The sequence below is a fragment of the Stenella coeruleoalba genome, assembly GCF_951394435.1.
Source record: "Stenella coeruleoalba genome assembly, chromosome: X".
Lineage (NCBI taxonomy): Eukaryota > Metazoa > Chordata > Mammalia > Artiodactyla > Delphinidae > Stenella > Stenella coeruleoalba.
In genome coordinates, this window is record NC_137152.1 from 14,391,886 (window position 1) to 14,413,266 (window position 21,381).

Genomic DNA, 21,381 nt, shown 5'->3' on the forward strand with positions numbered 1-21,381 from the left:
TAGATATTGTTGGCAGCTATTAATTCCCCATAAAAAGAATAAACCTTTTTTTAAGAAAAGCAAACAAACATCCTCTCTGTCTCTAAATTCCATATGGCTCTTGTCCTAGAAGATAGAAACATATCCTTTTATTTCTAGTAACTCATTGGTTGCGTCAGACCAGCATTTAAATTGTCTTCTAATACCCAGCAACGCTTCTCAAACTTGAGTGTACCAGAACTACCTGGAGGGCTTGTTAAAACACAGATTGCAGGGTTCCACGCCTAGTTTCTGATTCAGCATGTCTGATGTTTCTTTCTAACAAGTTCCCAGATGGAGCTGATGCTACTGGTCCAGGACGGCACTTAGAGACCCACATTTGATCTTTCAATACTGTGGCCACACCTGGCTATTGAGCACGTGAATGGGGCCAGGGTGAAATGAGATGTGCTCTGAGTGCAAAATACACATCCGGCTTTAAAGATGGCACACAAACAAAAAGAATGTAAACTATCTCTTTAATAATTTCATATTAATTACTTGTTGAAATGATCATAGTTTGCATAGATTAAATAAACTATTATTAAATTGATTTTACCTGATTATTTCTACACTTTATGTGGATATTGGGAAATTTAAAATTACATATGCTGCTGGCATTACATTTCTTTTTTCTTTTTTTTTGAGGCAAGGAATACGACTTTATTTGGAAAGCCAGCAGACTGAGAAGATGGCAGACTAATGTCTCCAACAACCATCTTCTGGCATTACATTTCTATTCGACAGCATTCTAACAGACAATTACAGGGAGATATCAGATGGTAAAAAAGAAATATTGGGGATGATTAGGAATTTGAATACTGTATGAATGTAGGATGATAGAAGGGAATTGCTAATTTTTTAAATAAACTTTTAATTTTAGAACAGTTTTAATTTACAGAAAAGTTATTAAGATAGTGGAGACAGTACCCACACCCATTTTCATACATTATTAGTATTTTATATTGTGGTACATTTACCACAACTAATGAATCAATATTTGTACATTATTATTAACTAAAGCCTACACTGTATTCACATTTCCTTTTCACCTTTCTCTGTTCCAGGATCCCGTATTATGTTTACTCATCATGTCTCCCTGGGCTCCTCTAGACTGTGACAGATTCTCAGACTTTCCTTGTTTTTGATGACCTACACAGTTTGGAGGAGGACTGGTTAGGTATGTTGCAGAATGTTCCCCAATTGGGATTTGTCTGATGATTTTCTTCGTGATGAAACTGGTGTCGTGGGTTTTGGGGAGGAAAACCTCAGCGATAAGGGGCCATTCTCATGCTATCATATCAAGGGTACATACTATGAACAGGACTTCTCGCTGTTGATGTTGACCTTGACCACCTGGATGAGGGTGTTTGTCAGGTCTCTCCCCTGGAGAGTTCCTCTTTCCCCCCCTTTCCATACTGCCCTCTTTGGAAGGAAGCACATACTTCTCTGCACAGCACACACTTAAGGAGTGGGGAGTAATGCTCCACCTCCTTGAGGGTGAGTGTCTACATAATTTGGGATTCTTCTGCACAGATTTCTCTCTTCTCCCCTATTTACTGATTCAATCGTTGATTTACAGCAGTATGGACTCAGGGATATTTGTTATACTTTGGGTTATAATCCAATACTGCTTTATTTTGTTGCTCAAACCGTTCCAGACTCCCTGGCCACTGGAAGCTCTTTCAGTTCGCTCCTGTGTCCCTTTGACATTCCTCATTGTTGTGCTTTCTTGGAGCACATCCTTCGACACTTCCAAGATGCTCCAAGCTCAACTTGTATATTCCCCGTCCCAGTCCTAGAATCGGTCATTTCTCCAAGGAGCCCTGGTTCCTCTCATTACAGCATGGTGTTAGAAATGAATTATTAATTTTTAAAGTATGATAATGGTATGGTCACTTTTTTAAAAGTTTATCTTTTAGATATACATACTGACCTATTTATACATTAAATGATCTATCAGATTTGCTTCAAAACAACATGGAAATAGGAGATGTGAGTGGGAGTGTGGATGAAACAAGATGGGTTATGAGCTGATAATTATTGGAGCTGGGTGGTGTCCCTTCACTCTCCTTATTTTCACATGTACTTGAAATGTACTACAATGAAGCTTTTTTTAAAAGTAGCTGATAGAGCTAATATTTGCTCATTGAGTCAGGTGTTTTACAGGAGCTATCAACAGCGAGCACAACTTTGACCTTCTATATTTATATTTTTAAATTCCAACTCCAAAGCATGCAAAAGGTGGCTCCTAAATAGGAGAGAAAAATATTAGCCTGGCTCAATCAAAATGGAACCACCCAGCCAACTGGTTTGCAGACATAAGATATAAATTGTCAGTAGGACATGGGACAGCTCTGTTAAACTTAAGGGTTTACAGCTCACAGTTACATCTTCAAATCCTAGTTAAACAAACACACACACACACACGCGCGCGCATGCAAAACACCAACAGATTTATTGAAAGCACTTCGTTTGTGTCTCTGACAAATCTTTCAGTATATTCATAAAGATGAGGGATTTTTTCAGTTCTCCTACAACAAGCCCCAAATCTCTGGGCCTAACTGCCTTTGCCCTCAGAGTCCTCTGGATCGGCCATCTCCCATTACTGTTCAGACACATCTGAGCTGCTCCATGGTGGTGGCGGGGAGCCACACTGCATTAATGAAGTACAAGCATCAATAAAAATGATTTTCTTGTAAACTGAGAGAGGTACTGGAAACGGCCGTGTTTTTAAGAAGAAAATTTGCTTTTGTGTTTTTTTCCGTCAACCAACATCTAAGTATCTATTATGTAGGAGATAGTATGCTAAATCCTGGGAATACAATAATAAAAGTATCAGCTCTGGAAGTGCTCATAGGAAAGAAACTTAGCATTTCTGAAGTGGCATCTGGCAGCAAACTCGGGAAACAACAGACTGGGGGGCCCAGACGAGAGAGAGCTGTGAGAGGTAGGATGCCTGGGACCAGGTGACGTCAGGGCTGCGGTGGGCTGTGGACGATGAGGAGTTGAGGCCAACACTGGCAGGCACTCTGTCAGGTGCCCGGATGCATCAGTGGGTGAGGCGCTGTTAAGGCAGGGACTGGAGAGGGGCACATCAGCAAAGGAAGGTGGGGAAAGATTCAGGTGTGATGAGGAGATGCTGTGGGCTTGCAGGTGGAGACATCAGTAGACAGTGACATACCCAGGCCTAGAACTCAAGGAGAAAGTTCAGGAAAGAAGCTGTGGCTACAAAGGTAGGGGTGCTTATTGTTTTTCTTGTTAGCATTTCAGAAGTATCTCATTAACTTCTGAATTTTATGTCCCAGACTGTAGCCTGTACTAACTTTGTTTCCTGTGATTCAGAGTGTTCTATGTAGCTTAGTATGTACTCAATTTTGTGAAAGCTCCATGGATTCTTAACAGTGAATTTTCTCTTTGAATCTAATGTCTATCAATAATGCCTTTTTAATTATACCAGTATCTGCCCTTTAATTTTGCTTCCTTATGTCAAAGACTGAATGATACAATAAAGTCTTTTTGCTGTTGCCTCTTGTACTGCAGGGAGAGTGGACAAGCTTGGTCTTAGTATGCGATCATTGTGGAGAGCTGCTTTCAAGGTTCAATTTCATCAAAATGCTGGACAAAACAGGGGAAACGTCAGGAGGGATCAGACACAAACTGTCCACCATGTGTTCTGAAGGTGGGCCCTGGCTTACATGTCCTCCCTAACAGCTCTCTCCATTCCCTGGATCAACGTCAGAGCGCTTAAAAATATAAGCAAGTCCTCACATCACACTGTAGAAACAGCCCCAGAAATTTAAACATACTTCATTTACTCAACCAACTGTGAGTACAGTCCCTTATGTAGCTTGAAAAAGCAGCACTTTTCCTCCCAGAATCACTGTTGCTAGTCATGATGTTTAATTTTTAATTTCTAATATTACAGAAGGGCATGGTTTTTTCATGTTTACAGAGGGAGTACCAATTTAAAAGTCTGGGAAATTCTATTCTGAACCATGTACCATAAGACTCTCCAACAATTAGAAATCACGTAGACAGAAGACAGAAAAGCACATGCTCAATGTACCCAGAGGGCTTTAGAGCTCAAGTTGCAGAATCCTGCTGCCTACAGAAAGTTGAAGAATGGACTGAGGGGGAAAACTAGAGCAAAGATAATTAAGTTCACAGGTAACCCGCGCTAACACTGCATGACAGTCTCTGGACAAAAATTTACAAACCAGATAGTGAAAATTGACACCTCCATTCCAGTTACTTGAGATCATCATCCCTGGAGCCTCAGTTACGGCCCGGTTGTCTCCAATTAACAGCAGTAACAGTTTCTGGGTTCCAAGGCAGCAGCTCCTGGTGCGGGTGGGCTGAGGGGTCGGCTCTTGAAGGTGATTCAACCACAACCCTGAGCCTCTAGGGCTTTTCCACCAGTTATGGTGGGAGAGCTGACGGCTGAGTAGCAGTATGGCTTCTGGCCCCCAGTGGTAAAAAAGCAGCTAGAATTGCCAGCCAGATACATGAACTCAGGTGGGATGAGATATATGGGGGCACTGGCATTTTCTAGCACACTTGCATCACTGCCAACTAACTTGAGTACAGATAAAACTCATTGATTTAACTTCTTACTGCTTCCCTGGGGTCTCATTTAAGGCCCCTGCAAAAGATCAGCCCTTTGCTCCTAGGAATGGCAAGTGTTAAAACCAAGTATTTGGACATATAAAGCCACAAACTTACTAGAGTGCTGCTTTTTCAACTATAGCTGATTCATACATTAATATAATGTGGTGAAAGCAAGTAAAATCAAATCTGAGGCTTTGACATTAATGGCTGTGGTTATTAAACTTTATTATATTTTAAAATCTGAAAACTGTAAAACAGTATTTATACAAACACCTGAGGACTGTTTAACTGGGCACAGCATCTTCACACAAACAATTTGAGAGAAGACCAAGTTTAAATTAGAATTTTGTCTTATAACACAAAATGAATAACATAGATGAAACCACCCTTTAAATAGAAGCATTCTCATATAAAGTACATTTGGTTTTCTAAAAAAGAAAATGTACATTCTTGCCCCTGGTGTACATTTTATTGGCATTTATAACAAATGGCTAATACTTTTAGCACAGATTCTCATAGCTTATTAACATTACACCAAACTTATACAAACTAATTAACAATAAACATATAGCACCATTTCCCCTTGAAAGTTCTAACTTTAAAAATAAAGCCCAAAATGATAAGGCTGAATTAATGCATCTTCCAAAATTTAGCAGAATAAATGGCTCAGAACTAAGCAAATTAACTAGCAACATTGCATAGGACAGAGAACTTCCCTGTATGGAAACCAATCTATGGATTGTTTCTTATCCCCTGAAGACTAAGCTGAGAGGTACTAGTGATAGCAAATGATGCACGTATATTTTTCAGAATAAAAACATCCAACTATATAAATAGTTCACCATTACCTCTGTGGCAGTGCAAAGTGCCATATTAAATTCAAAACAACAGATTTGTTTGAATACCTACAGGTATAGAATAATATATAAATATGGTATAGTATCTGTATGAAGAATAAACAGACAATAAAATATATATATTTTAAAAATTTGGGCACAGGTGTCCTCATATAGAGATATGAGAAATGAATGCCTAGTTAAATGTCTAAGCTTAGAGAAAATATGTAAAGTTTTGAAATAATGGGTATTTCACTGAAAAATTTTAATCAGACTCCATCCAAACTACACTTGTAGTATAATATCTCCTGCATAAAACAACCATTCTATCTTACAATTGTTTGAAATTTATCAAAAACTGATAAGAACACTTTATGAAAGTTTATAAGCTTGTTTTTTTTCTTTAAATATGAACAAACACAACATACAGAGAAATAATAACGAAAGGAAAATAATTTATATGGCTATTCCCTTTCCAGAAATTGGTAGAACACAAACAGAACACTGCAGTAACAGACATAAAATATTTGAAAAAGAGATGATATCTACAGTTGCATCTTTAAATTCTTTTCTAAGGAAAATTTCTCATGGATTTCACTAGAGAGCCTGTCAGTCCCTGATACTTTCCCCCCTTTGGGATGTAGCTGTTTTGGTTTTATATATAAACATTAATCAAAATCAATGGTGTTTCTCTGTTTCCTGCATTAAGTATATTTGTAAACTGTACAATTAAATAATAAATTGTAAAGTGTAAAATAATAAAAAGACATAAAGGACTGCCAAGTTGAATATGCTAATACTAACATGTTAATGTGTTTTAAAGAAGTAGACTGGACTTGTAATGTAGTTCTGCAATTCTGGATATAACGTAGTTTTAGAGGAACTGTCTACAGAACAAAAACTGCTACGAGAATAAAAATATTTTTAAATTAAAAAGTTATCAAGACAATTGAAAATTATGTCTAAACTTACACATTTTTTTTCAATTATATTTTCCTTCTTTAAGTTTTTCAATATAATAACATAACTTTAAGGCTGGCCCCAACTTCAGCCCCATATACTTCATCATCACATCACTTTTGAGTAGTAGCAGAGCCTTCCCATCAATCTCCTACAGAGAGAAAGAAATTATAATTACTAATACTGATTTCATGTTTTGTCACGTTACGTACATATAAGAACATGTAAAACAGGGAGCAGCTGTACATTCTCAACATATATTCTCTGAATATGCATTTATTTCCTGAAAACTATTAAAAATATAACTTATATGTGAAGCATCATTTGAAAATTTCTAAATTCACTTCAAATTTTAAGAAAAAGGAAATTTAACCCAGTATCTTTGAAAAATGGCCTTAGCATCAAACTCTGATTTTAAATACTATATGTTGAATAAAATACCACGTATTTATGACAAAGAGTAGAAAACTGTGAACTGTAGAAATGAATTTCAGACAGTCATTAACTTTCTTAGAAAGGCTGGGAATATGAGTATATCAGTATTAACGCAAACTGTAAATGTGCTATACAGTGTTGTCATTATGTTGAAAGCTATTCAGTTAGTTGTGTGAAGCTAATTAGATACGAAAACTTATTACTGATTTTCTTACAACGTCAAAAAGGATACATAGATATTTGGTCATGAATTTGTTAGAAAAGACTATAAACATTATTTAACAGACACAAGGCATCCTCCTAAAATTCTTTATTTCCTTAATTAAGCAATTTATTGTCGTGGAAGCATATTATTTGGTTTTCATGAGTTCCTATTTAAAATAAAGCTGCACTTAATCTTTTACAGTTACTGGATTCATCAGGCGTCATAACAAGGAGGACACCCTGTCACAGCTGTGGTCACCCCTCCTACTCACGGTCCTCGGGCCGAGCAGGGAGCAGGTGGGGAGGAGGATCCTTGTAGCTGTTGTTAGAAAGGAGAAGAAACCTGAGAGCGGCCATGCCGAATCATCTTCTCTTGAGAACTTGAAGACTTGTAGTATTTTAGGTACCCGGGTACCCATTTAAAGCACAGATCCAGCCTCCACCCTTTAAGGCTTTAACTTTGGGCAAAGTAAACTTTCTCGCATATGGAATAATCAGTTGATAGGGTTCCCCCACCATCCACACTAATCAGTATCCAACTGAAGGGCCTGCACAGAGGTCATTCAAAGTCATTACGGCAGGAAAACCGGATCAAAAGATACATTACATGTTGCATGAAGAGGTCGACGAGGGGGCCTGATATCTGAGGATCTTTATGTTTCATAAACTGTATCACTTCATCCACAGACCAGGTTGAAGGGTCCTTAGAGAAGCCTTGTTTCAGGACACTGGGGTCAGGTACAGCTATATAACTTGGAGCTTCAATGGGGGGAAAAAAGACAAATCATACTTGACCTGATCATTATCCTGAAAGAAGAGATGTTAGGTAGGGAGTAATTGTCTCATTCCTGGAACCTTGTGTGAAGTACCCCGGCATGGACCCAGGACTCCAAGGTAAAATCCAGGGAAAGCCTAGACAAAGATGACCTGAGGATGGCTACTCAAGAATGTCCCACCTGACCTCCCCCAAACAACAAAAGCAGCTTCGGAAGACACCTTACAGTTCCAAAGATCATAAAAGAGACTGAGCAATCCGAGGTCACTTTGGCCACAGGAAAATACAGCAAAAGATCTGTTACTTGGGTTAAATTAGGCTAATCTAAGCTAACTTATTGCTTTCTTACTTTAAATATTTCAAAGAATTTCTCTCAATCTTTCTCCTCTTGATATCTCCAGATTAGGTTTATTTTACTAGCTAATTGCAGTGGAAATCCCCAGAATTTACAGTTTGATAGTTGCTTAAATTTATTCACTTTAATGTATTCAATATGGATGGTTTTTAGCATCACTTTACTCTTTAAATTCCTGTTTCTCAAGCCTTAATGCTTATCTGAATTTTGAAGAAAACAAGATTATTTTGTGCTTAGCTAGGTCAGAAGTAACTTTAACATTATACTGAATGCCTCTTTCAAGTTTCACTGCATAGTAATAGATATTTTGGTTGAAGGTTTATATGTTTAAAAAAGAACTAAGACATGAAACAATTTAAGTGCTCATACCTCAAAAAGTTATAGCTATGCCGTTCACTACACTGTATTGAAATTTCTTTGTGTCCAGACACGCATTCATTTACTCAACCAGAGTACTTGACTCTCTAAAGTTAGTGTATGATAAGAGAAGTGGGTTTTGTAATTTGCTAGGAGGATTTGTTTCTCTAAACAAGGACCGTCAATACAAATTTAATATTTTTGTATGTGTGAATTAGCCAAAAGTACACCTTTTCTTTCCTATCCTCTGGGCTCCGGCCATTTTATGAGTATTTTGAGTATTCACCCAGGGAAAGGGCAAAGAAAAACAGAAGATAAAAGAACTCACAATGGTAAATCTTATTTTCTTTTTAAATAGCGTAACTTTGATATGAAATAAAAAGTCTTTAGTAAAATCTATCCTACTTTCTACTTGTCAGAGACAAAAATGTTGGTCTACCAAGAAATGCTGCTGGGCTGTATCAACCCAAGTAAAAACGATGATGGTATAGACCATGCCATGCCTAAGGCATTCTAACAATCCAGACAGAAAAGTCTTCTCCTTTAACTCAAAACAGACTCAATTTAATACTTAAAAAATTACTGGTGAGGCTTCCCTGGTGGCACAGTGGTTGACAGTCCGCCTGCCAATGCAGGGGACACGAGTTCGTACCCCGGTCCGGGAAGATCCCACATGCCGCGGAGCGGCTAGGCCCCGTGAGCCATGGCCGCTAAGCCTGTGCGTCCGGAGCCTGTGCTCTGCAACGGGAGAGGCCACAACAGTGAGAGGCCCGCGTACCGCAAAAAAAAAAAAAAAATTACTGGCAAGGCTAACCATACCTCTAAATTAACTTATATTTGTGTGGGATTTTTGGTTTCTGTCATCAGAATCTGGTATAGTTATGCTTTGAATAACATATAACTACTTTTACGGATTACTACAAATAAACTATATGTAAAGATATGATTTCTGGTATAAAATTATAATTTTATATTAAAAATAAAACGGGCTTCCCTGGTGGCGCAGTGGTTAAGAATCCGCCTGTCAATGCAGGGGACATGGGTTTGAGCCCTGGTCCAGGAAGATCCCACATGCCCCGGAGCAACTAAGCTCTTGCACCACAACTATTGAGCCTGCGCTCTAGAGCCCGTGAGCCACAACTACTGAGCTTACATGCCTAGAGCCCATGCTCCGCAACAAGAGAAGCCACTGCAATGAGAAGCCCGCGCACTGCAACAAAGAGTAACCCCACTCGCCACAACCAGAGAAAGCCCGCGTGCAGCAACGAAGACCCAACACAGCTAAAAATAAAATGAATAAAATAAATTTATTTAAAAATTTTAAAAAATAAAAAATTAAAAAAATAAAAATAAAACAACTGTGAGCTCATCTATTTCTAATCTATCATGGAAAATAATTTAACTGGGCCCACATCTTCAAAATAATCAGAGAAAGTTATGAACATTAGTGTTATTCAAATAATTACATGAAATAAATAATTATGTGAAAAATAATCAAAGTCCAGTCATGCTCTTCTCCTTAATGGCTCTGTCTTATATACACTAGGAGATCAGAAGGCCTGTCTTCATGAACTCATATATTGTGAAAATATCTAAAAATTCAGTGACCCCTTTATAAAATGAACATCTATCTTCAGTCTCTCTACAAAAATCACTCCAAAACCAGAGACAATCTACACCGAGTAGGAGATGGGGGTGACGATATTAAATGTATCACAGCATGTGTACAGTGCAGTTGCCCATAGATAATATCCATTATGAAAGGCAGGGGAGTTAGTTGATTCCTACTTCCTTTACTCCTCAACCTTGCCTAGATGCCTATCTGGTGACAAAAGACAAAACACTTATTCCTCTCACCACAGCACCCTTAACCCTTAAAAGGGTACAGGATAGTAGCTATCTTTGCACATGGAAGGCTGCTCTGGCTCTTTCCAAATGAAGAGTAGGATGCTGTCCTGTTTATACATATCATGTTCTCCTGCGGGGTCTGAGGGAATGACTGGGAGTGTGGAAAATGGGGAAACGCCTGCAGCAACAGAATGCCAGAGGCTAGATCTGGGAACCACACACAGGCTGGGGCCAGGAAAGGTCTCAATAGGGACAAGGAAGAGAGGACGTCAGAAAGAAGAGGGAGTGCATCCTTCCAGGCCTCAGAGTCATGTGAGGGTTGTGAGTCCAGGCAGTACCCAAGGAAATGATAAATTACAATGGTTAGAAAAGCACTAAACTGAGAAGTCTCCATCAGAAACATGGTTGGTGATCCAGATTCCCAGAAATAGTTCTGTAATGCCATGAGGATTAGAGCATGTGTAGCAGCTTGGCCCTGAAAATGATGTGAAGGGGAGGACTCGACCTCCTCACTTTTGGCACTTTCTCCAATGCGATAAACTCTCAGGGGATGTTGTGGGGCATGGAAACCTTAAGGGGAAAGACAAACACACTGGCTGAGAATCACTGTTTTTGAATATACCTTCACTTTTCCTCTGCATCTGGAATGTAACTTCATGGTGACTGCTCTTGGGAGGTGATTCGGTCCCTACCAGTGTTGAACTCGAGGTGCATGGCACACTTTGAGAAACACTACTGGAGACCGGAGTATGAGTGCTTATAGGATTTGTGCTGGCAGGATTCAAAGAACTTGCTGGATTTAGTGGTGAGTTTTTGGACTCTTCAGAAAGCATTTCCCCTTTGGGCATGCCATTTCCCTCAGAAGATAATACTTCTTCTACAAGAAAAAAAAAGACAAAGGCAATAAGAAAAAAGACAAAGGCAATTATCTTCAACAGACTTACAGCTCGAATACTATTAAAAGGTCAAAAATCCCCTAACTGCCAACAATAGTTCACTTAAGCCATGCTATACTGAACCACAAACCTCTAACACAAAGCACATGGCCATCCCCTTCTTGGTGTTTATAGTAATGGACACTGTCCTGAAATTCAAATTGATTCTAATGATATCACCTATTTTTCTCATGGCAACTAACCCTTGACAGTCTTGCCACCAAAACTATGAACACCTCACTAAAGCATTTATTTTTAGGAATGCAGTTCTTCACAACTCTTTGTTACAATATGATCACAGAGTTGGTTTCTAACATTTGCTTACTCCTTGGGCACTTAAAACTTTCACTGGAGAAATGTACTAGGTTTTTCTATTCCTCTTTCTATCAGCTTTTAGCAATACAAAGCTGAATGGAAAATATGGCTATAACTGTTTTTCTTTAATCTGAGAAGAAATGACAACTGTGCACTTCTGAAGGGAATGAAGTGCTCAACAAAGCTGCCAAAGTAGTAGCCTAACTGCCAAACTGATTTGGGGGAATATATTCCCCAACTTCCAGCATCAACACTCAAGAGCATATAAGTGATAGAAGAGTGACTTTTCTCCCCAGTCTTGCAACATGTAAATACTATTTACCTTCAGAGGCATGCACTTCTGTTTTGGGGCGCTTAGGAGAGAGAGTAGCAACATAAGGCAGAGGTTCCTGAGAAGGTCGTTTGGTGCTTTTCTTTTCTGTTGTATCTTCTTTTACTGTTTTCAAAAAAAGAAATATCTGTTATAACTAATTAATATACTCAAGCGTTTTCATATCATCAGCATAAAACACTTTTGTTTCTAAATCATTTGCCTACTATAACTTCATCAATAATTTATCAATTATTTATGAACAAGATGTGTTCATTTCATCCTATTAAATATTTCAGTGATATTATATTCAAGGGTTAAAGGCACTATGTTTAGGCTTCATTTATTCTAGGGTCATCACATCTTTCTAGCTCTCACAGGCCAACAGTGAGGCAACCAATTGTAATGTGTCTAAAAAGACCTGGGAAAATTGCTCCCATGAGCAAGAAAAGTTAAGAATTCAGAGAAGTTAAAGAGAAGATAGGGTACAATGAACACTCCATTTTATAGGCAACAATCCTGGCCTAGGGGTACACTTACAACAATCCTACTGGTTACTTATCATCAACCAAATGCATTTCTTCCTAAAGGACCACACTTTAAGGCATAATCCTGAAAATAAAGACATTTCAATTTATTAATTACACTACATTAAGACTACGTTACACTACATTATTGATCAATATTTTGATTTAATCTCCAACTAAAAGGAAAAACAAAGTGCAATAGAAATCTATAAAGTAGGATAACAGACCTCCAGAGAGAAGAAAGACTGCAATGAGAAAGTACCAAAGTCAAACTTCATCTAGTTCAAAATGGCTGGGGGCCAGGCATGCCTCTCAAAATCGTCTGATGAGCAATCTTTAGCCATCCATTTACTGACTGATTACTAATGAGTCTAAGAGAGCTCTCACCATTTGATTTTATTTTTAATCATCAACTACAAAACTAACAGGCAAAACATACTTCAGTGAATGAGAGATATTTCTACAATTAGGACAGTTAAATTCTAAGAAGAAAAATAATTGACTTTTTTCATACCCATTTAATGATACAGAAAATTAGAGTACTAAAATATACAGTTTCTATAGTTTTCTATAGATATTTACCTCAGAATCATAGGAAGATCAGAAAAAGTCTTTACTTATCTTTTACTTGTAATATTATAATACATTCTTTATGAAAAGTTTATGAAGCTGGTATATGGTCTACTATCTGAGGTTGATACAAACATAAAACTGATTCTTGACTTCTGCTTCTGGGTATCGTAGTGAGCTCAGGCATGAAACTGTTCCTGCAGAGATAACTAGAAAAGGCCAGACAATTTACAAAGTACTTCAGAAGTCATCATAGAGAAGCACTTCCAGGACGACTGATTAAGGACTTCAGAAAATCCACTCCTTCATAAAAATAATGACAGCGCTGGCAAAATTAACTTTTTCAAAATTGTGGACGTTAACTAAAGGATTACAACAACCCAAAAAGCATTTTATTCAAGAAAAATGGCTGAATCTCAGAAAGAACAACAAATTCTGTGGCATTTTACCTTCCCTAATATAATCCCATTCACCCCAGTTTTGCAGCAGCCTTGCAAACCAACAGCTTCGCAACTACAGTAGCTGTGAAAGCCAGCAGCCAGCCTAGCACTGAAGGGGGCACAAAGGATTTGGAACTCTCCAAAAGCTCCACCCACAGAGAAGTGTCACTATTTGATCAATCTTGCAGCTCACTGAAAACCTCTGATCTCTGGGCTTGTTTTATTTGACCTAAATCAGAGCCTGCTCTGTGTAACAGCCCTATCCAAAGCACTAGTCAAAAACCAAACCAAAACCAAACCAAAAAACCCACAACAATGGCAATTGTTTAACACTGCAGCTTCCAGAGGTAGTATTACCAGTTGGGGCTGACAAGATGCTGACCAAGAAGCTTAAAAGGAAAAACTGGAGAATGAGATGTCCATTAGGGGACTCTGAAAAGCACTGAGATATTCCTGGGAATCTACAAGGCCATATGTATGTACATGGTTGTATGAATGCTCAGGAAGACTTTAGAAGGCCATAATCTTTCATTTTTTGCTGACCTTGAAGCTCTGCACAAAGCAGATTTGTAAACTGCCTCCTGGAATGTTCAAGGTAAGTCCCAACACACACTATGAACCCCTTCGCAAAGGCTGGGAGACATACTGGTTCCAGGCACTTAAGAAAATCCCTGTCCAATCGTTAGCTGACCACTAAGCTAAGTGAACAGACTTCAGTAGCCACATATAACAAAATTAGACCTGGAAAAGTCATTAAATTAGTCCAGGAGAGTCACTAAAAATCCAAACAGCACCAGCAACAACAACAGAGCCTACGAAGGGGGAGGGAACCTAATTTTCAGAGTTGCTACGTTATATTACTTTTAAATTTCAATTAAAAAATTAGGAGACATGCAAGGAAGAGAAAAGTATGACCCATACACAGGGGGAAAAAAAGTCAACAGAAACTGCCTCTGAGGAAGCCCAGACACTGGACTTACTAAGCAAAGATATCAAGTCAGTTATTTTATATATGTTTAAAGAACTTAAAAAAAAATCATGTCTAAAGAACTAAAGCAAAGTGTAAGAACAATGTCTCACACTATCGATAAAGCAATAAAAATTATAAAAAGAACCAAATAGAAATTCACGACTTGAAAAGTATAATAAATGAAATTTAAAAAACAAAACAAAACCCTAGAGGGGCTCAACAGCAGATGTGAATTAGCAGAAGAAAGAATCACCAAATTTTTTAAGAGGTCAATTGAGATTATATAGTCTGAGGAACAGGAAAAAAAAGAGAGAGAGAGAGAAAAAATGAACAGACTTCAGAGACCTGTGGGACACCATCAAGCATGCCAGAATAAACATAATGGGAGAGTCCTGGAAGGAGAGGACAGAGAGAGTAAGGAGCAAAAAGACTATTTGAAGAAATAATGTCTAAAAGCTTCCCAACTTTAATGCAAAACATTAATCTGCATAATCCAAAAAGCACAAGAATCTCCAATTATGATAAATGCAAAGATATCCACACCTAGAAAAAAGTCAAACCACCAAAAGCAAAAGACAAAGAGAATCTTGAAATCAGCAAGAGAAAAGCAAATCATCACATACAAAGGATCCTCAATAAGATTAGCAACTGACTTCTCATCAGAAACTACAGAGGCTAGAAGGAAGTGGGATGACATATTCAAAGCATTGAAACAAGACGGTCAACCAAGAATTCTATATCTAGCAAAACTAAACTTTAAAAACTGAAGGAGAAAATAGGAAATTCTCCATAAAGAAAAACTGAGAGAATTCCTCACTTGTAGAGAGCTACCCTATAAGAGATACTAGAGAGACTCCTTCAAGTTGAAATGAAAATAGAGAATAACTTAAATCCACATTAAAAAAAAAAACAGTACCAGTAAATATATTTGTGTTTATAACTCTTTTCTTCTCCTTTCTCATTTAAAAGACAACTACATAAAGCAATAATTATAGGACTTCCCTGGTGGCGCAGTGGTTAAGAATCCACCTGCCAATGCAGGGCACACAGGTTCAAGCCCTGGTTCAGGAAGATCCCACATGCCACGGAGCAGCTAAGCCTGTGCGCCACAACTACTGAGCCTGTGCTCCAGAGCCTGCAAGGCACAACTACTGAGCCTGTGCTCCAGAGCCCGCAAGCCACAACTACTGGAGCCCGCAAGCCACAACTACTGAAGCCCACGCGCCTAGAGCCCGTGCTCTGCAACAAGAGAAGCCACTGCAATGAGAAGCCCATGCACCACAACTAAGAATAGCCCCCGCTCGCCACAACTAGAGAAAGCCCACACGCAGCAACGAAGACCTGACGCAGCCAAAAATAATAAATAAATAAAATAAATAAATTTCTTTTTTAAAAAAGCAATAATTATAAAACTGTATTTGGGAGCTTATAACGTATAAAATATAATTTGTATGACAATAATAGCACAAAGAAGTGGGCAGAAAACAAAGCTATGCTGGAGCAAAGTTTTGGCATAATATTAAAATTAAGTTGGTATTAATCCAAACTAGACTGTTTTAAATTAAGATGTTAATTGTAATCCCCAAGGCAACTAACTAAGAAAATAACTCAAAAAAATAGTAAAAAGAAGAAGGAAAATAAAATGGTACACAAGAAAACATCTACTTAAAACAAAAGAAGGCAGTAATGGAGGAAAAGACTACCCCCCCCCCGAAAAAAAAGAGAGACATACAGAATGGTAGATGTAAATCCTACCTTATCAGTAATTAAATTAAATGTACATGAAATAAACACTCCAGTAAAAAATCAGATTGGCAGAATGGGTTTTTTTTAAAGTTGTATTACAAACTTACACTTTAAATTCAAACACACAAATAGGTTGAAAGTACAAGGATGGGAAAAAATATACCATACAGACAGTACTTAAAAGAGGACTGGGGGGGCTCCCCTGGTGGCGCAGTGGTTAAGAATCCGCCTGCCAACGCACGGGACCCGGGCTCGAGTCCTGGTCCGGGAAGATCCCACATGCCACGGAGAAACTAAGCCCGTGCACCACAACTACTGAGCCTGCGCTCTGGAGCCCGCAAGCCACAACTACTGAAGCCTGCATGTCTAGAGCCCATGCTCCGCAACAAGAGAAGCCACCGCAGTGAGAAGCCTGCGTACCACAACGAAGAGTAGCCCCCGCTCCCCACAACTAGAGAAAGCCCATGCGTAGCAACGAAGATCCAACGCTGCCAAAAATAAATAAATAAATTTTAAAAAACAAAAAGACCCCACAATGATACACGTTTCAGGTTTTGATTCTCAAGTTAATTATGAATACAATAAGAAATGACTTTTCCACTTTGAATGAATAAAAACTATATATTATACATGTCTAATTAGTTCACTGTGGCTAAAAGGTTTACTTTGAGGAAGACGCAGGAAAAACTGAATTATTTAAGATTCTCAAGTTAATGTAGAATCTAATATAAAATAGAAGCACAGTATAAAATTTTACATTTTCTCTTACCTGAATTATTTTGATCATGCTCTGCAGGACTATGACCATTACCTCTGTAAGAGCTAAAAGGCTGGCTACTCAAAAGGTTATCACACTGCAGGCTGTGGCACAATTTCTCAAGAAAGCGAAGAGCAAATGATGCACTGTTCACTGGAGGGAGCTGGATGGAATGAGTTTCCCCATCAAAGGAGGCTATTATAAGGAAGAAAAGATGTCAGAGTTACATCACAGAAAGATGAGAACCACATCAAAATGAAAGTCATCAATTTAGGAAATGTATTATAAATCTAACGTGTGGTTTTTGTAATTTATAAAGGAATAATCTTAAATTATAAAAGTTCCTCTCATTCAAACACATAGTCTGAACTAATAAAAGCATTCTCGTTTAAAAATATTCATAAAGTAAACAACAACAACAGAAACCCACTGATGTACAATAGTTTCTGCTCTTCCAAACATTCCATGGGTACAAATGCAGTATCTGATCATACAATCATGAAAGCCATGTGTATCTTACCTCTTACTTCTTGAATCACATTTTTTACTTAGAGATTCTTACAGATTAGTCTGTTTTCTAAAAATATTAAAATATATTAAGCTCACTTTATCTATAGTGAGCTTAATACAGCAGGTAAAAGGAAAAATCTGTACCTCTTACCTCAATATACAGTATTACTCTGACATTATTTGTCTATTTTGAAAGTTAAACTTTCCAAACCAGGGTTAAAAGTCTATAAACATATAATTATTATCCATATTCTATTACATTAATATAGTATTCAAATATTATAGTTAACAGAATATAAATTTATAAAATAATCTATGTATTATAAAATCCTTGCCTTCTTGAAACCTAAAAACAAATTAGGGAATAAAAGCTCATAAAGGATTAGATGAGCATACCGGTTATCACTTCTCCTCCACGATCATCTGGCTTAAGGAATCCAAAAACAGTCTTACTTTGAATGGCACAATCCACACAGGCCTGCACCGTCCGCCGGAGCACCACATTGACAGGGCCTGGGCCAAAGTGATCGGGCAGCTGCTGGATTTTATTCTGATCCAGGTAAGGGCCAGAGCTTCCATATTTGTTTACATAGACACAGACTTGATTAAAAATGTGTATATAGATATAACAAACAATGAGATTGGTTAGAAGGAACATAAACACTACATAATCAATCACTGTATATCCCATTAGCCACGCTTCACTCAAAGATAACCTAAACATAGTTACTATCGGTGATCATTTCTGCTACCTAAAAATATGTATGTAAATATATTTTCACATTTTGTAAATATATGAAATCTAGAAATAAATAATCCAAATGCTTATTCAATTTTCTAGAATTCTGCCCAAACTGATTATAATAAAAACAATACAAGTTTTAGTAACATCATAAAACAATTCTTCACACATTCTCAGGTTATATAAAATGGCTTAAAGTCAAGAATATTTTCACTTTTTAACAGCAATCACAGTATAAGAATTTTCTTTCAAAACTGGTCATATTAGCACACTCCTTTTGGACTGAATTTATTTTAAATCAACAATATTGCACTCTCGTTATATAGTATTTTCTAAAGTAACCAAATCATTTCAGATATGTGTCACAGTAAGTTCTAATGACCTAGAGAAATTTTTTTCATTAATTTTTTTTTTTTTTTTTTGCGGTACACACGCCTCTCACTGTTGTGGCCTCTCCCGTTGCAGAGCACAGGCTCCGGACGCACAGGCTCAGCGGCCATGGCCCATGGGCCTAGACGCTCCACGGCATGTGGAATCTTCCCGGACCGGGGCACAAGCCCATGTCCGCCTGCATCGGCAGGCGGACTCTCAACCACTGTGCCCCCAGGGAAGCCCTTTTCATTAATTTTTAAGAAAATAAAAATGTTCTTTATATACATGCCGAGGTTCATGGAAGAAAATTTTAAAAATAAATGCTTCCCTTCGTATAATAAAAGCATTTAGAATTTAGAAGCAAATAATCTATAATCACAATCAGTCAAGTTTCTATAATTTTTCTTCACTGAGAATCAACAAATACAAATTAACACACAACGTAATATAATTATTAACAGAAAATATATTGTCCCCCTAAATCAAGAGGCACATTATTTTTATCCACTACTCAATTTATTGCAAAATTTTCATGTATACAGTCTATATTTAGTACAATAAAAACCCATTAAGGGCTTCCCTGGTGGCGCAGTGGTTGAGAGTCCGCCTGCTAATGCAAGGGACACGGGTTCGTGCCCCGGTCCGGGAAAATCCCACATGCCGCAGAGCGGCTACGCCCATGAGCCATGGCCGCTGAGCCTGCGCGTCCAGAGCCTGTGCTCCGCAACGGGAGAGGCCACAACAGTGAGAGGCCCACGTACCGCAAAAAAAAAAAACCAAAAAAAAATTAATCTCACTTTCACTATGTTGAAATATATGATACTTAAGCTTTGTGGCAATAGCCAGAGGAAGGATAGACTCTGTCACAGAAATGAAACACCTATTAAAAACTTAACCTGAGGTGCTGATGGCATGGACAAAGTTCTACTGAACACAAGTGAGCTAAACAAGGATTTCAATGTTTATACTCATTTAGCTAGGCTCCCCTCCTAATGGACTAAAAATCAGAAATAATAAAGAGACAAAACGAGGTATGTAACGGGCTTCCCCGGTGGCACAGTGGTTAAGAATCCACCTGCCAATGCAGGGGACACGGGTTCGAGCCCTGGTCTGGGAAGATCCCACATGCTGCGAAGCAACTAAGCCCGTGCACCACAACTACTGAGCCTGCACTCTAGAGCTCGTGCTCCACAACAAGAGAAGAAACCACTGCAACGAGAAGCCTATGCACCACAACAAAGAGTAGCCCCCGCTCGCCAAAACTAGAGAAAACCCATGCGCAGCAACAAAGACCCAACACAGCCAAAAAAAGGGGGGGGGGTATGTTACAATAATCATTTTTAAAGTGATTTCTATTTCAAAAAATTAAATTATAATTTCTTTTTAATAAGAAAAGAAAAATTGAGGGGAAAAGTCCAAGGAACAGAAGAATGTAAGAGAGATAATTAAGGATCTAGGAGAGGGAGCAAAAAAACTTGCTTTAAGTAACAGGAAAGGAATAAGGAAATTTGCAGGAAACGACAAATAAAAGGGACTGACTAGTTTGGGTGTCTGTCATTTCACACTCTTCACATAGCAAAAAACAATTTAAAGTCATCATGCCCCCTGACAGGCAAGGATCTGTGAAAATTTTATAAGGCATTAAAATAAGGTTTGAGGTACCTTAAAAATACATACAAGACAAAAAAGACAAATTGTGAAATGAGATCATGGGAAAACAAGAATAGATTTGACAATAATGTAAATTTTATAAATCTTACCAAGAGGGATATCTTAAGGGTGTTGAATTTTCAAGTGACTTATGTATTTAAACAAACTGTTTTTCCTTGACATCAAAATGAACAATCAGAATTTCAAAATATTTTAATATGAAAAATGCTATAAGAAATGTTTACTATCATCTTTTTTCCCTCTTATTTTATTTCCAGGACTTCAAAGACACTGAAAATAATACAACAAAAGATAACTAATTTTACGCTCTTTTAAAAATATTAATTTACCTGTAGACATCACTATTTTAGATGATCCAGGAACAGTATCCTTATCATATAAAACACCACCACGTCCTCTGGCCAGCATACTGACAGAAGCTGAAGATGTGGAACATACAACAGGAATACGTTTTTCCTATTAAAAAAAAAATATTCCTAGATAAGGAGGTCATAAAATTATTGGCATCACTGGTTCACAAATGATCAGTTGTCTGAAGTCCTCTGGGTTGGAAATCCCTGTGTCACAAACTGCAGTACTTTTCAAACTGTGCTCCTAAGAGGGGCCCATAAGCTGGTCAGGTAGGAGAGGAAGAGACCAAGAGGCTGGGATTCCCAATGCTACCCCCTGTTCCAACTAGTCACACTTTAGCCAAAATAATTCACTCTGTAAAACTTGTTTTATTTTTGAGGTTCCCAGTAAGTTTTTTACACTGCTGAAGTAGTTTGGAAATCTAATCCAGCAATTCATCAGATGAGGGTGGGGGAACTCAACAAGGCAGAGGACAAAGTTTGTCTTCAGAAAGCAGTCACTCATCTGGGTTTTTACCATATCTAGCCTGCAATTCTCCATATTACATACGATAATTATGACAAAATTGTCAGTGGCTTGCTGAAGTCCATACAAAATTATGCCTATTGTATGTAAGAACCAAATGTCTCATGGGTATTATTAACATCACTAGTGTTTTGTTTATTTTATATCAACTCTTGGGGTTTTCTAGGAGCTATCTTCTAACACAACTCTTCAGTATCAGAGAAGGGGATCTTGTGCCTAGAAAAGGCAATAATAGAAGATA

The 21,381-nt window shown here is 37.9% G+C and overlaps 1 protein-coding gene across 9 annotated transcripts in view; it reads right to left on the minus strand.

Annotated features, from left to right (window-relative positions):
* Window positions 1–4,140: 4,140 nt before the first annotated feature.
* The window catches only part of SCML2 (Scm polycomb group protein like 2), a 108,860-nt gene continuing 91,619 nt past the window's right edge, over window positions 4,141–21,381 (minus strand). For 5 of the 9 annotated variants that reach the window (XM_079910156.1, XM_079910155.1, XM_079910158.1 and 2 more), the window contains exons 9-15: window positions 20,594–20,720; window positions 17,876–18,079; window positions 16,982–17,164; window positions 11,972–12,085; window positions 11,022–11,276; window positions 7,672–7,823; window positions 4,142–6,576 (exon numbers count right to left, since the gene is read on the minus strand). In XM_079910156.1, coding sequence (XP_079766282.1) covers window positions 6,448–6,576; window positions 7,672–7,823; window positions 11,022–11,276; window positions 11,972–12,085; window positions 16,982–17,164; window positions 17,876–18,079; window positions 20,594–20,720 — 1,164 coding nt within the window. In that variant the 3' untranslated portion in view covers window positions 4,142–6,447. Of the gene's footprint in view, window positions 6,577–7,671; window positions 11,277–11,971; window positions 12,086–16,981; window positions 17,165–17,875; window positions 18,080–20,593; window positions 20,721–21,381 lie in introns of those variants that run through there. The other 4 variants (XM_079910160.1, XM_079910154.1, XM_079910162.1 and 1 more) reach the window with 4 other exon arrangements.